Here is a 13,041-nt window from a genome sequence, read left to right as displayed (position 1 = left end):
TGCCTAAAGGCAGAGGATGCCTTCAGAAACACGCAAAAGTGTTTGTAACATGTAATTCGGGAATGGTTCATAACACACCCCTGTCTGGTGGTCAGCCTCAGACCGTTCAAACTGGCCGATATTTGAAAGAACGCCTCAGAGAACAACGAAGATCCTTGAAATGTACCCTGTATTTGATTTAACTTCGCATCGCGATTGCTTCAAATGTTAATCACAGTCTGAAAAAAAGTGTTCTTTTTCGGCATCTACTTCAAACCACGTGTCAAATTTCTGAAGCTTATCATTTGTCCATGAATATGGAATATTGTATCAACCATTCGTAATTATCCTTACATGACTGTGGGTTTAATTATATGCAGGCGCTGCTCGTACTGTCATCATAGTCTTGTTCACATGCGCATCCTTGTCTTTATATGGGTCTCTAGAACGTGAAAAATAAACGAGTTGTAAGTGAGTGCTCGTTCTGCGTACCACGAGTACTACTGCAAGATGAGCTAGTTCGTATGAATGCATAATGACTTTTTTGTATCTCTTTGCATCTTGCGTGTGTTTGCCTGAACGTCTAGTTCCCTGAACGAATTACCTGATATGTAGCACACTAGCGCTTGTGCCAGCGAGGATGGCGTTCCTGGACGCTATAGCGCTGCCGATCTACTTTCGCGGTATCTGTAATGTAAAGGCCCAGATGGTGGCATATTCAGGCCGATAAACAGGTTACATAAACTAGCTTCAGTGGATGGTGATTCACTACAATTGTCGTTAAGCTGCTGTATGGTAGGAGTACATAGATATTGTTTATAAGATTGGATAGCCAGCACTGCCATCAGCATTGATGTTTCACGAATATTGCGGTCTACTAGAAAAGCAGCACCGAGACCTGACGTGGCTCTGTAGCAGAGTATTTCATTGCCATGCAGAATGTTGGATTTTCTTCCTGCTGTTGGGATTTTGATAAAAAAACGGAGCATTTTTTTAGTGAACTTACGTGGCTTTGAGCGTATATATCGGTATATCTATTTAGCTGTGTACGTTTGTGAGCTCTTGTGGTAGTTTGGTTCACCCCCTGAACATAGTGTGAACAAAGATTGGCATCGAGGGTAAGATAGTTCAATGAATAAGAAGCACTGGTCATTGATTTGATTGATTGATATGTGGGATTTGAGGTCCCAAATCTACTATATGATTATGAAAGATGCCGTAGTAGAGGGCTCCGGAAATTTTGACCACCTGGGGTTCTTTGACGTGCACCCAAATCTGAGCACCCAGGCTTACAACATTTCCGCCTTTATCGGAGATGCAGTCCCCCAGCCGGGATTCGATCCCGTGACCTGCGGGTCAGCAGCCGAGTTCCTTAGCCACTAGACCACCGTGGTGGGGCGATAACAAAGCTTGAGAAAAAGAACGAGGCAATACTAAAGAATCAACCATCATGATTTCTTCTAACCATACGAAAACATATAATAAAAACTTTCTTTTTTGTTTTTCTCGTTTTGATAAAATACCATAATTGGTTGGTTAGTTGTTCTTCAGAGTCCTGGCGCAAACCACCATGGGGGATCGGCCATGAAAGGGATGGTGCCTCATTTGTGCGACCAAATTGTTTTACCAACTGGGATATTTAAAAAGGGCTGTTTGAACAAAGAACATGATGGTAAACGATCGATTAGATAAAAAATAAAGGTAATAAAAACCAGCAAGCCAATATAGTTTGAAATAAAGTGAATTCAGCCTCAGCTTAAGATTCTATTTGTTTTGTTTTCTTTAGAAAATCGCATACGGCCTCGCAAATGTTACTTTGACTAAGTCTCTTTTACGTTGCTTTGAAGGAAATGACCACCAGAAGGGATAAATTTAGAGCCAACCTACGGAGAGGTTCTTTTACAGTTTCTTCCTTTGATTTGTATATAACCTGCATGTTAAGAAGAAATGATGAAGGGGTGCACTCTCAATTTAATGGAGGCATAAGGGAGACTGTGCAAGACCAGACATGTGTGGATAAAAATTCAGGGGGGGGGACTCGGCATCGTATTCGTCTCGTAATTAATATCTTCACCATCAATTTTTTCAGGGGTACTTAAGATGAGAAAAATCAGATGTTGCCAAACGAGAATTTTCAAAATAATCTCATAAAATAAGTTTTTCAAAGCGTGCGAAGGCGATAAATGCGAGAGGCGGCATTATAGAAAGTATGGGATAAATATGTGAGGCAATGCGAGTGCATATGCATATTCATTTAGGGTTGACCCTTCATGCCCTGGTATCCACACCAAGCGAATGAGTCGTAAACGTCATTGGCAAGGGCATAAAATACTTTAAAGCAATGAACATATTAGGTGCAGTTAATGAACTACTCACAGACAGGCAGTCTGAAAGAATAATAACATTCGTTATTGATTGAGGCAATTTCCGTAATGTTAAGAAAATTGCAAGTGATTCCGCTTGAATCAATAGGAACAGTTGAGCGATACTTGGAAGGCACAGGACTCACTTGCTCTCCGGAGAAATCAGAACTTTTTCTCTATAGGCCAGCAATCGGAGGCAGACCAGCCAAGTCAGAGGAAAACAAGCGGCAATATGAGGAAATTAGGATTCATACACAGGAGGGCACAGCTATAACAACAGTTTCAAAAATACGGGTACTGGGATTAGTCATCGAGGCTAACGGTGCCAAGGGTGAGACTATACGCCGAATAAATGCCAAAATCACGAATGCGATGAGACTGATTCGCAGGGTCATGAATAAACACAGAGGTATAAAAGAAGCCAACGTAATTCGTCTAATCCAGGCCTTCATCATAAGTCACATAACGTATGTAGCAGCATACCACAACTGGCAAAAAGCTGAAACTAACAAAATAAATGCACTCATCCGGAAGGTCTACAAAGAAGCGATAGGAATACCTGAGTATGCTAGCACAGACCTTTTTCTTCAGCTAGGACTACACAATACGCTTGAAGAGATTATACAAGCTCAGCGGATATCCCAGCTTGAAAGGCTCACTAAAACAAAAACGGGAAATATAATTAGTAGATTAGGAATCATGTACCACGCACAATATGGTGTCAAACTTGACATCCCAAATACAATCAGAGCAAAGATCGTCTCTAACCCGATACCGAAAAACATAAACCCCATTATCAACACGGACCGCAGAAAACACCGAGCCAAAGCACTGCTCAGAGCACACGGCACGAACAGTAAATTTCTTTTTTTAGATGCTAGGCCATACCCTGAACGAAAAGCTCACACTGCTGTCGTGATTGACACGTCAAGCATTTGTATAATTTCATGCTCTGTCATAACAAACAATATAAAGGAGGCTGAGGAGGTAGCAATAGCCATGGCTATCCCCTCCAACAAACACCCATTCATACTGAGTGATTCGCAAGTAACAATTTGAAATTTTACGCAAGGACGGATTTTACAGCAAGTCCTCAGAATCCTCGGTAATAACCAAGAACTACACATAGTAGATGAACTCAAATACCTCGTATGGTTCCCAGCGCACACAGAGACTGATACACCCAATCCTAACGAGCTGGCTTATGAGTTGTCGCAAGAATTAAACCACCGCGCAACCCGTCCACGCCGCTCAGTGAACATCTCTGGCGCCGCCGACGTACCACACAGAGACCGATTTACAAGCTACACGGAATACATGCAACACTACAGAGAAGCAAGGCGCGTCTTTCCCGCACCTCATCCTAGTCTAAACAGGCAAGAAGCATCAGAATACCGACAGCTACAGACGAACTGCTACCCGAAACCTGTGCTCCTCCACAGGAGCTAGCCACACTTATACCCGGACAATAAATGTAAGATATGCGCAACAGAAAACGCGTCTTACAAACCTATATAATAAGAATGCCCCAACTTATCACCAAGTTCTCCTGAGGTCCTGCGGCAGCAGTGGAGGCTTGTGCTGCTCAGCTCGGAGGTTCAAGACCGAAAATAGGCTATCCATCAGGCCAGCGAGGCTGTACAGAGTCAAGGTCTCCCGGTACCTCCTTCTGCGGTCTAGCCCGGACCACAAACATGCCAGATAATAAAATAAAGTTTATTCGTCATTCATCATTCCGCTTGATAAATACGTGTAAAACGGGTGAAAAAATTTAAGAAGACCAATCCAACACTGAGGATGCAATTCCGACTCCTGCTTTGTCTTCGCAAACTGAAGCATCAGTTGCTCTTGCAATCTTTATACCTAATCTTGCCAGCTGGTGGTCTTTAAAAATTGCATTTAGGTATCTACTGAGAAGATGTTTTGCAATTATTGGAAAATATATTGTCGAATTCTATTTTCAGTGTTTGAATAGGTGTTCTTAGTACTTGTACCTCACGAAGATTACCTTGTAATGTTTCCAAGAGCTTCCGTGCAACGATGACTTGTGGCCGCTTTAATCTAGATCACTGTTGGTTAAAAAAGGACGTCGGATCATTGATGGAAATATACTGCGACCTCCTCTGTGTGGATGCATATATTTTAAAAAGGTACAAACTGCTAGTATTTAACAACTAGCACGAAGAAAAGGCAGGCACACTTCCTTACGTTTAGTATTAATTGCGACAAATTTATGGAGCCCAAGGCATAAACGTAACGCTTCGCGTTCTAGGAGTACCAGTGGTCCAGCTTCGCAGGCGGATGCTCCAGAAAAAAAGACATAGCCAAACTGCAATATTAGGCAAATATGCATACAGTATATCATGATCAGCTCATCACCACGAGAGCAGAACGTTCATTGCTGAATCTACGAAGCATCCAAGGCGTCCGTACTCCTTAAGCTGCCATATTTTTTATATGCGGACTCCAATTTCGGTTTTCAGTATAGTGACTCCTTAGTATTTAATCGAATACACCAGCAGGATAAAATCCCATCTGTAATGTAGAGAAATCTGCACTGAACCTAATATGAAAAACTACGATTGTACTTTTCCTGATGTTTATTGATAGAATAATGTCGTCTAACTATGTGTCCAGAGCATTCTTATAAAACTGGAGCATCTGATATAGTGTATGTATATCCGTAGCTGTAGCAAAAATTGAAGTCGTCAGCGTATACATACACCTGTACATTATGTTGTACTGGAATTGTGCACAATAAAATAATACATAATAGTGGTCATAGTACCGGACCTTGGGTGAGGCCTCTAGTTGGGGAGATTATAGTCTGTTATAAACAACAAATAAATCGTGTTTTCTTTTTACCATGCATAGTCCTTAATTTCTCACTCACTATGAAAACTGGCTTCTTGGCCGATTTATTTTACTGGGTAAGAGCCACTACAAAATAGCAAGAAACCATGCAAACACGGAGGGAAATAATTTTGGCACTGTCAAGAATAATAGGGCAATTTTTTATAATATTTGATCTTGAAAGCTTCCAATATATACACGACGGCCATGGAATTTTATTGCGAAGCTGTGTGTCACGAGCGCAAAAAACTGCTTTCGCGTCATTTAGGCATTGTGGTTGCTGCCTGCTAGTCTCACAAGGATTACGCAGGATAATGGGGTAAAAATAGATAGAACTAATTACCTGCTCTGATTTTACTAACACTAAGCCCTGGTGTCACATATATAGGACATGGCATCATTTTTCTTGTATAGTGATGGGGCGCTCAACATACTTTAAATTCGTGCTCTTAGAGTTGTAGTAAAGCAACATGAACAGAAAGCAAAAATATGTTCCCGCAAGATATTTTGAGGGCAGAAAGAGTTTCAAGATGTAAAAATTTTTTTATTTGCCAACCAAAAAATTTTGCTTGATGTGCTATACAGCACCATTGGGAGACTAATAAAGTCAGTTAATATCGTTCTGACACCATGCAGGAACACGTGGCTACTTGTGACCTCCTGCATCCTACTCAAACGTGTTGGCTCCGCAGAGGGTGCCGTCCAAGGTGGAAACTCCTCGGCTGTGGCAATCTCTAGCGGCACCGCCGAGGAGGTGTACGGGTGTATGTGTGTGCCCAAGGGTGAATGCAAAGATGACACCGTGACCGCAAAGGAAAAGCCAGCTAAGGTGGGTAGATCTGCCTCAGACTTCACTGTAGAGAATTTTCAGTATAAACAAATAACCCATCGCAATTTCATCGTAATTACTGTGCATTCGGTACGAATACTAAAATGCTCAGTTGCAAAGTAGTTTTCCGCGCCTTCTTTGTGGTTAATTTTAACCAACATAGCCACAGCGATAGCGTTAAACAACATAGCCGCAGCGATAGCGTGCCTTTCTGTGCCTGTAGTTCCTGGAATAATCAGCAATCCACCATGGTGAATTACCGTTCTACTTCAAAGTTATGACCGTAAATTAGGATTATTCGCGGGAATTCTGTAGAAAATGTACAAAATGTTCATAGTTTCTTACATCGCGCTTCTATTTTATAGAGAAGTAAGTGAAGAAAGCAAACACTCTTTAAATTTACTATAATTTATAAACGTAAGTACATTGGAAGCTACGAATACTACCAGACTTCTCACTTCACACGTAATCGGCACATCATCCCTGTTTGTTGCGCAGTTAACTAAGGACCTGCGTCGGGCTTTCTTAATTTAAACAGGTGAGATTGTTATCTTGGGGCCACTCCCACAAACTGCTACCCCACCATAGCTGTGGCATTGCACGTACCTGTCCGCTTCAGCTACGGAAGGTGCGGGGTTCCATACCCAGTGCTGGCCGGCCACCCATCGGTAGCTAAACAGAGAACAGGCGGGCTTCAAGGGGCTGTCACGCGCCGCCCCAGTGGTGAAACTTTTTCTGCCTGGAGGACTCCCAATTCGATGCGCGGGACCCGGTACAAACGGTTACCTCACGCATCAATTTCTACACCCCACGTGACATGATGGGCGTTAAAACCTCCTGTCAATAAAATATTTCTTCCACACGAGCCAATTAGGATCTCCAAGGGCCTTGTATGATGTACGCCTGACGGAAAATGAACAGTGGCTATTGTAAATGTCTCACGAGAAGGCAGAGTTGTCTTTATAGCTAAAATTTAAAATTCCAAGGACCACAGCTTTAGGAGAGGAGAGGAAGAAAGTTTAAGCGGAAAGACAGGGAGGTTAGCCAGTTCTTAGACCGGCTGGCTACGCTGTGCTGGGGAAAGGGGTGAGGGGAATAAAATACGTAAAAAAGAAATGTTGCGAAGAGATAGAGAAACTACAAAAAAAATCGACAGATGAAAGGCAACATCAAAGAGTATAAGACACTAGTCTGTCTCTGAGGCCAGTTGTCCACAAAAAGCGCAGCAAAGCTTTCAAGGCCTTCTGAGCTGAGGATGGGCTTGGCCAATGACCCAGAATCCTTTGTTCCGACAAAGGCCGATCGTCCGGGCTATCCAGAGATGCAGTGAGGTCTTGTCTTTGCACGTTGAAATGGGTGCACTCACACAGAAAGTGCGCGATGGTTTCTTCGCAGCTGCAGTAAGTGCATGTAGATGAGCTGGCCGTTCCAATGAGATAAGAGTATGCGTTCGTGAAGGCCACTCCAAGCCACAAGCGGCATACAAGAACCTCCTCAGCTCGAGATATCCTTTGGGGAAGACGAAGCTGCAGATTGGTATCCAAGTTATCCAGGCGCGCGTTTCTGAAGTCTGTTTAGTTCTACTGTACCAGTTTGAGGTCACGCGCAAGCGAACATAGTCTTGTAGTTGCGTTGGTTCTTGAGAACAGGATGGCTGTGTATTGTGTACCATCGTATGCAGATCTAGTGGCCTCATCTGCACGGTTTTTGTCATAAACAACGCAATGACCTGGTATCCACTGATACACTATGCTGAGCTGTTTTTCAATTGCTTGGGGATTAAAAAGCCTTATTTCAGCTACTAGCTGTTCATAAGGTCTATGGCGAAAGGATTACTTGAGACATTGAAGAGCTGCCTTCGAGTCCGAGAAGATAGACCAAGTTCCCGAAGGTTCTTCAACTAAGAACTCCAGAGCTGCACGTATGCCGGCGAGTTCTGCAGCTGTTGACGTCGTCAAATGCGATGTCATAAATTCAATTGTGATGTGCCTCGCGGCAATGATCACCGCCCCTGCAGACCTTATTGAAGACACGGAGCCATCCGTGTAAATGTGAAGGCGTCCGTTGTGCTTCTCTTGCCTAAAGAGTAATGTGGCCTGCTTCAGAGCTAGATGCGACGACTTTTTCTTATTTTGGATTCCAGGAATCCTAAGAAGGGCTTTGAGTGGGTGTAGGCACCATAATAGTATCGGCGGCCATGCTGCATGCGTTAAGTGCAATAGAAGCACTGCGCAATGCTGAGCTACAGTTGCGCTGAACGCTGAGCGGGGCCTAGGAGTTCGAAGTGAGACGAGCTGATGAGATGGAAGCCGAGTGAAATGTCCTATGTGCATTCTCAAAGCGTCTACGCGGATGTATGCATTGATGGGATAATCACGTGCAATGATGACTGTCGCTGCTGTAGACGTGCATCCCGGGAGACCAAAGCATATTCTCTGTGCTTGGACTTTGACAGCAGCTTTAACGTTACCTTAGCTTTATGGCAAAGGCTGTTTGACATCAATGTCGTAATGCCACCATCTCTAGAAGGGCGGTTTAGCCTAAACTAACGGTAATTCTTGACATAAAAGCTGTTGTCTGGATTAAGCCAAGTTTCTTGTAACAATAATAAATCTGGATTCAGCTGACAATTTAGACAGTGTAAACCAGTAATTGCAGGAAATAATGAACGATCATTTCACTGTAAAACGTTTAAATATGCTATTTTGTTGAAGTAATCGTTGCGGAGACAATTTTCTCCCAAATACTCGCCTTGCAAGATTAACTGGCCTGGTTCTTTTTTAATTTCGCTTGTGGGAACGTAGAGTTTGCACGGTTCAGCGGGGATCGACTACGTCTCTGAACACAGGCATCAATTTCCACAACAGTAGATACGTTCAAGTCCCGCACGGGTTCCTCACCATTAGAAGGTGAACATGCATCGCAGTCATTGCAGCTATCAGAAGCATGGATTTTATCAGTTATCGGATTTACCTAATTGGCCGTAGGCTGTATGTATAACTCGAAGGGACCTCTTGGTTGTGGGGTTAGAAGCTTAGCGATTTGATAGCTTACGACTTGAGCAACACATTCGGAGATGCTGACAACTAGCTCATCCATCTCCCTAGCCATAGATTTTGCAACAGCTACCTCGACTGCTTGTGCAATGCTCGTCTTCGTGAACGTCGTGCAGTAACGCCGGCATAACCATACTCTTTTTCATTGATAATTGCTATTGCCTCCGTTCTAGAGCATCTCCTTTTATAAATGATCTCAAAACTTCCATTTCTTATTGTATAATTGGACAATCTGTGTAGTCAGCATCATGTGGACCAGCACGCAAACAACGCATGTCCTCTTGAGCCATACATTTTTCATATTTGTGGAATACACAACATTTGCTGCATCGCCCCTCTAATTTACAGCCACCGGCACTATGAACAAACCTCCAGCAGTTCCGGCATTGTAACGGATGAAATGTCAATTGATCTGCTTGAAACAACAGAGGCCACGCTTTAATTTCCGAAGGACATGAGGTGCCAGCAAAAGTGGCAGTCACTGACTCTGTTGGAACGCGCTTGTTTGTCCACAACCCGATTGTGTCGATAAACTGCCATTACACCTGCCACAGAGCGCTTTTCTGGAGTTTCAGGGGGGCTTAGCTGCGCGTCTACACCTCGTACGATTTTTTTATTTGTGCAAGCGATATGAGGTGCAAAAAACGCACTCACCGGAATTCATGAGAAGGATGAACGTTTGAGAAGGTCTTTTACACATTCCTGGTCTGGCAATCTGCATAATATCCCACCGCGACCAAACTGCCGCACGTCTGTTATGGTCTGGTAGTTTGGGGACACTGCATTAAAGTGTTCTTGAATGGCCTGGCTGGGTTTCAACTTAATGAAGTGACCACCCAAAAATGCTAGTGCAACGGGATTGCTGCTCACACCATTGTGAAAAAAAAATGTCAAGAGGAAGGTCATTATGCCGCAGAGAGGCCGTCCACGGGCAACGTCTCTGTTCTTGACCAGGAGAATTTCTGGACATCAGTACGCCTTCAAGTCAGTCAAACAATAAAAAAAAGCTTAACCAGCTTTAAATGACTAAGAAGGCGCTAAAGATCCTATAATACAGGAAGACTACCCGGTACTTAGCCAATCAAACAAGCAAGTGTATCGCATTTTCGCAGTGCGGGAGACGCGCAAAAAAGCGTTTCGTTCTCTTTTTTCAGTGGCAAATAACGATATCGTTTGGCGGTGAAAGCACCAAATTGGTGCGTCCGAACAAAGTCGGTAGTGAGAATGGCAATTTTACGCAAGCATAGCTGAGGGCCGGTGTTCATATGGCTCCAGGCGCACAATGTGAACAATGTCAGTGTAAATTTTTCTGGTGAGCGTCGGATACATCCAGCTCCTCCACACAAGTTTTTACGGGGAGACCACAGAATAAAGGTGTATTTACAATATTCATAGAATTAAAGTGATCGGGAAAACAACAGACAAGACCCGCCTCTTCTTCGTCCTCTAGGTCAGCGCACATAGTGATATCATCCACGTGTGTGCACGTGCTTAATATCTAAGTGCTTGAGATTTACAATGCGTGCTCATTAACGAGCTCAACTATATTGCAGTAGTAAAGTAAGCAAGAAATGCTCAGCAGCGTATACGACAGGAGGAAATAGAAGAGACCTGTCGCCTGCACTGCTAAGCACTCTTTATCGTGTTGAACCCATATGCCCAACCGTACTGTCTCTCAAAGTAGCGTAAATTTGTTTTCGTTTTCGGTGCACAGGTGGGCGCACTGAATGAGTGTGGCCCCGAACAGGTGTGCTGCTTCCACCTGATTGTTCGCACAGAGAAGACGGTGGAGACCCACTCCTTCCTGTTCCCGCTGCGAGAAGCACAGGTTGCCCTCGCTGAGAAAGGCGAATTTCCGTGGCAGGTAAATATTCGCTTTTGCGCCATGCATTGCTCAGTACGGATGATTTTTTAGCTTAGCATTCTGTGCTATTCTGCCGTGTCGTCTCTGTTGCTGTCACATAAGTTATTTATTTATTCCGTTTTGTTTTATTTGCAAAATACCCTACGAAAAAATGGGTCCATTGTAGAGTAGCGGAATAGCCCGCCTCGCTGCCAAGCCTGACGGAAGTACGGAGCTGGGTCTTCTGTTTTCTTTTTTTCTCCCTATATTTTTCCCGTCTGCTTCTGTCTCTCGCTTACTTCCATTTTTTTTTCATGTACACGCATGGTTTCGCTGGCGTCACGCGAAGCGTGAGCAACACGCGGCGTCTTGGCACCGTAAAGTGCTCCGCACTTGATATTGTCACTAACCCCCAAATGCAGAGATCTTACTTTACTCGTACTTCACTCGTTCTTGACTCAAGACAGTCTTGCAGCTCGCTATAAATTGTTCGCGAACTTGCGGACGGCATCAAGGCGACTTGGCTCGGTTGAAGTCAAGACAAGTTTCAAGTATGCTGCGGGGCTAGCTAGAAAGCGATTTCATGCGTTATTCCAACATGGTCACCTCTCGAATGGACGTCGCACGGAGGTTGAGCGCTTTAAGTTTGCTTGCCTCGCCATAAGCGTATACATAGCATTTTGTGAGGCGCACTGCCTGCCGAAGATTCCTCGATCCACTTTACGTGACCGAGGAAATCCGATGAAGCTGTACGTCGAGCAACGATTCCACGCTCTGTACGGATTCACGAAGAACGCCGTGCGTCAGCTACTGGCTACGTTGCCACTGTGTGAAAGAGAGGATTACCGAAGACATCCTGTGCCTACAGTGTTAAAGCTACTGATGGCACTCACGTTTTACGGCGCTGGCACATTACAAACAGTCACCGGGAACCTCGTCCGCATTCCGTAGTCGACAGTGTGCCGTGCAGTCCGAAAAGTTACGCTAGTTATCGCGAAGCACTTATACGCGATGCTGGTGCACTTTCCGCAGCCGTCAGCACTTCTTACAGTTATGCGGGATTTTTATCACTGTAAGGGGTAAAGTGTTCAAAAACTGGCGTCAGATCTCACTCGCCGTGTGCGTACGATGGCTGTTGACCTAATAAGTTGTATCGGGTGTTACTGTGAATGCATTGCGGCCATTATCCAAATGTGTTTATTATGCTGTGGTGATATCGGGGAAAACACTGAAACTCTCTCTCAGCTGAGCAGGAGAGAGAGAGAGAGAGGAAACTTTATTAGAACTTGGCCGGCAGCTTGGTCTTGGTGGCCTCAGATGGCGGCGCTGAGTCCCTGAACTCGAGCGGCATCTTCGGCCTGCCGGACAGCCCAGAGCTGGTCGTTGAGCTCCGAGCTTCTGAGCGCCGCCTCCCAGCGGTGGCGTCGCCGACGGAGAAGGTCCCCCGCGGCTCCCGCAGACGGGACGGCGGCGGGAACGAGTGAGCTCGAGGCTTCCTGTTGCCTGGTATTGGCAGCCGCCATAGGCGCATCGCGAACGGCGGCCGTTTCTCGACCATTGTTATCGGCGCATTCCCAGAGCATGTGGCGCAGCGTTGCTCTGTGCCCGCATGCTTTACATAGATCGGTAATGTGTAAGTGCGGGTAGCAGTGGCCTAAGACGACCGGGCTTGGTTAAGAGTGGGTTTGTAGTAAGCGATAGCTTACGGCATCGTGCCTGTTTAATTTGTCATGCGGTGGCGGGAACTTTCGCCTTTCTAGTCTGTAGTGTTGCGTAATATCTCGGAACGTGATGAGACGATCACCCCACGACCATTGTGGTCTGTGTTGTCGCTGCGTGTCTGTCAAAGTGTCTCGATCCGGCAGATCAGAAGCCCCGTTCTCGGGAGCGGAGGCGGCGGCCACGGAATGTGCCGCGGCTCGGCGAGTGAGACCTCGAGCCGCGGCGTGGGCCGCCTCGTTGCCCGGAAGCGGGACATCGGTGTGTGCCGGGGTCCAAAGGAGGAAGACTGTTAAATTTTGTTGTGGCGATCGCGACGCTGAGTCACCATCACCGCACGTCTTAAGGATGCGGGCCGCTTCCCGCGAGACGCGGCCGCGCGCGAAGCCGCGGATTGCT

At 45.2% G+C, this 13,041-nt stretch overlaps 1 protein-coding gene across 2 annotated transcripts in view; it reads left to right on the top strand.

The window, feature by feature from the left end:
* LOC119166640 (kallikrein-4) overlaps positions 1-13,041 on the top strand; it is a 252,316-nt gene that overhangs the window by 80,285 nt on the left and 158,990 nt on the right. For both annotated transcript variants that reach the window (XM_075883291.1, XM_037417957.2), the window contains exons 2-3: positions 5,832-6,024; positions 10,795-10,944. In XM_075883291.1, the coding sequence (XP_075739406.1) occupies positions 5,832-6,024; positions 10,795-10,944 (343 nt within the window). The remainder of the gene's footprint in view (positions 1-5,831; positions 6,025-10,794; positions 10,945-13,041) is intronic.

Source organism: Rhipicephalus microplus, unplaced genomic scaffold (genome assembly GCF_043290135.1).
Source record: "Rhipicephalus microplus isolate Deutch F79 unplaced genomic scaffold, USDA_Rmic scaffold_16, whole genome shotgun sequence".
Classification (NCBI taxonomy): Eukaryota; Metazoa; Arthropoda; class Arachnida; order Ixodida; family Ixodidae; genus Rhipicephalus; species Rhipicephalus microplus.
Note: the sequence above shows the minus strand (reverse complement) of the source record. Positions and strands in the feature narration are given on the sequence as shown.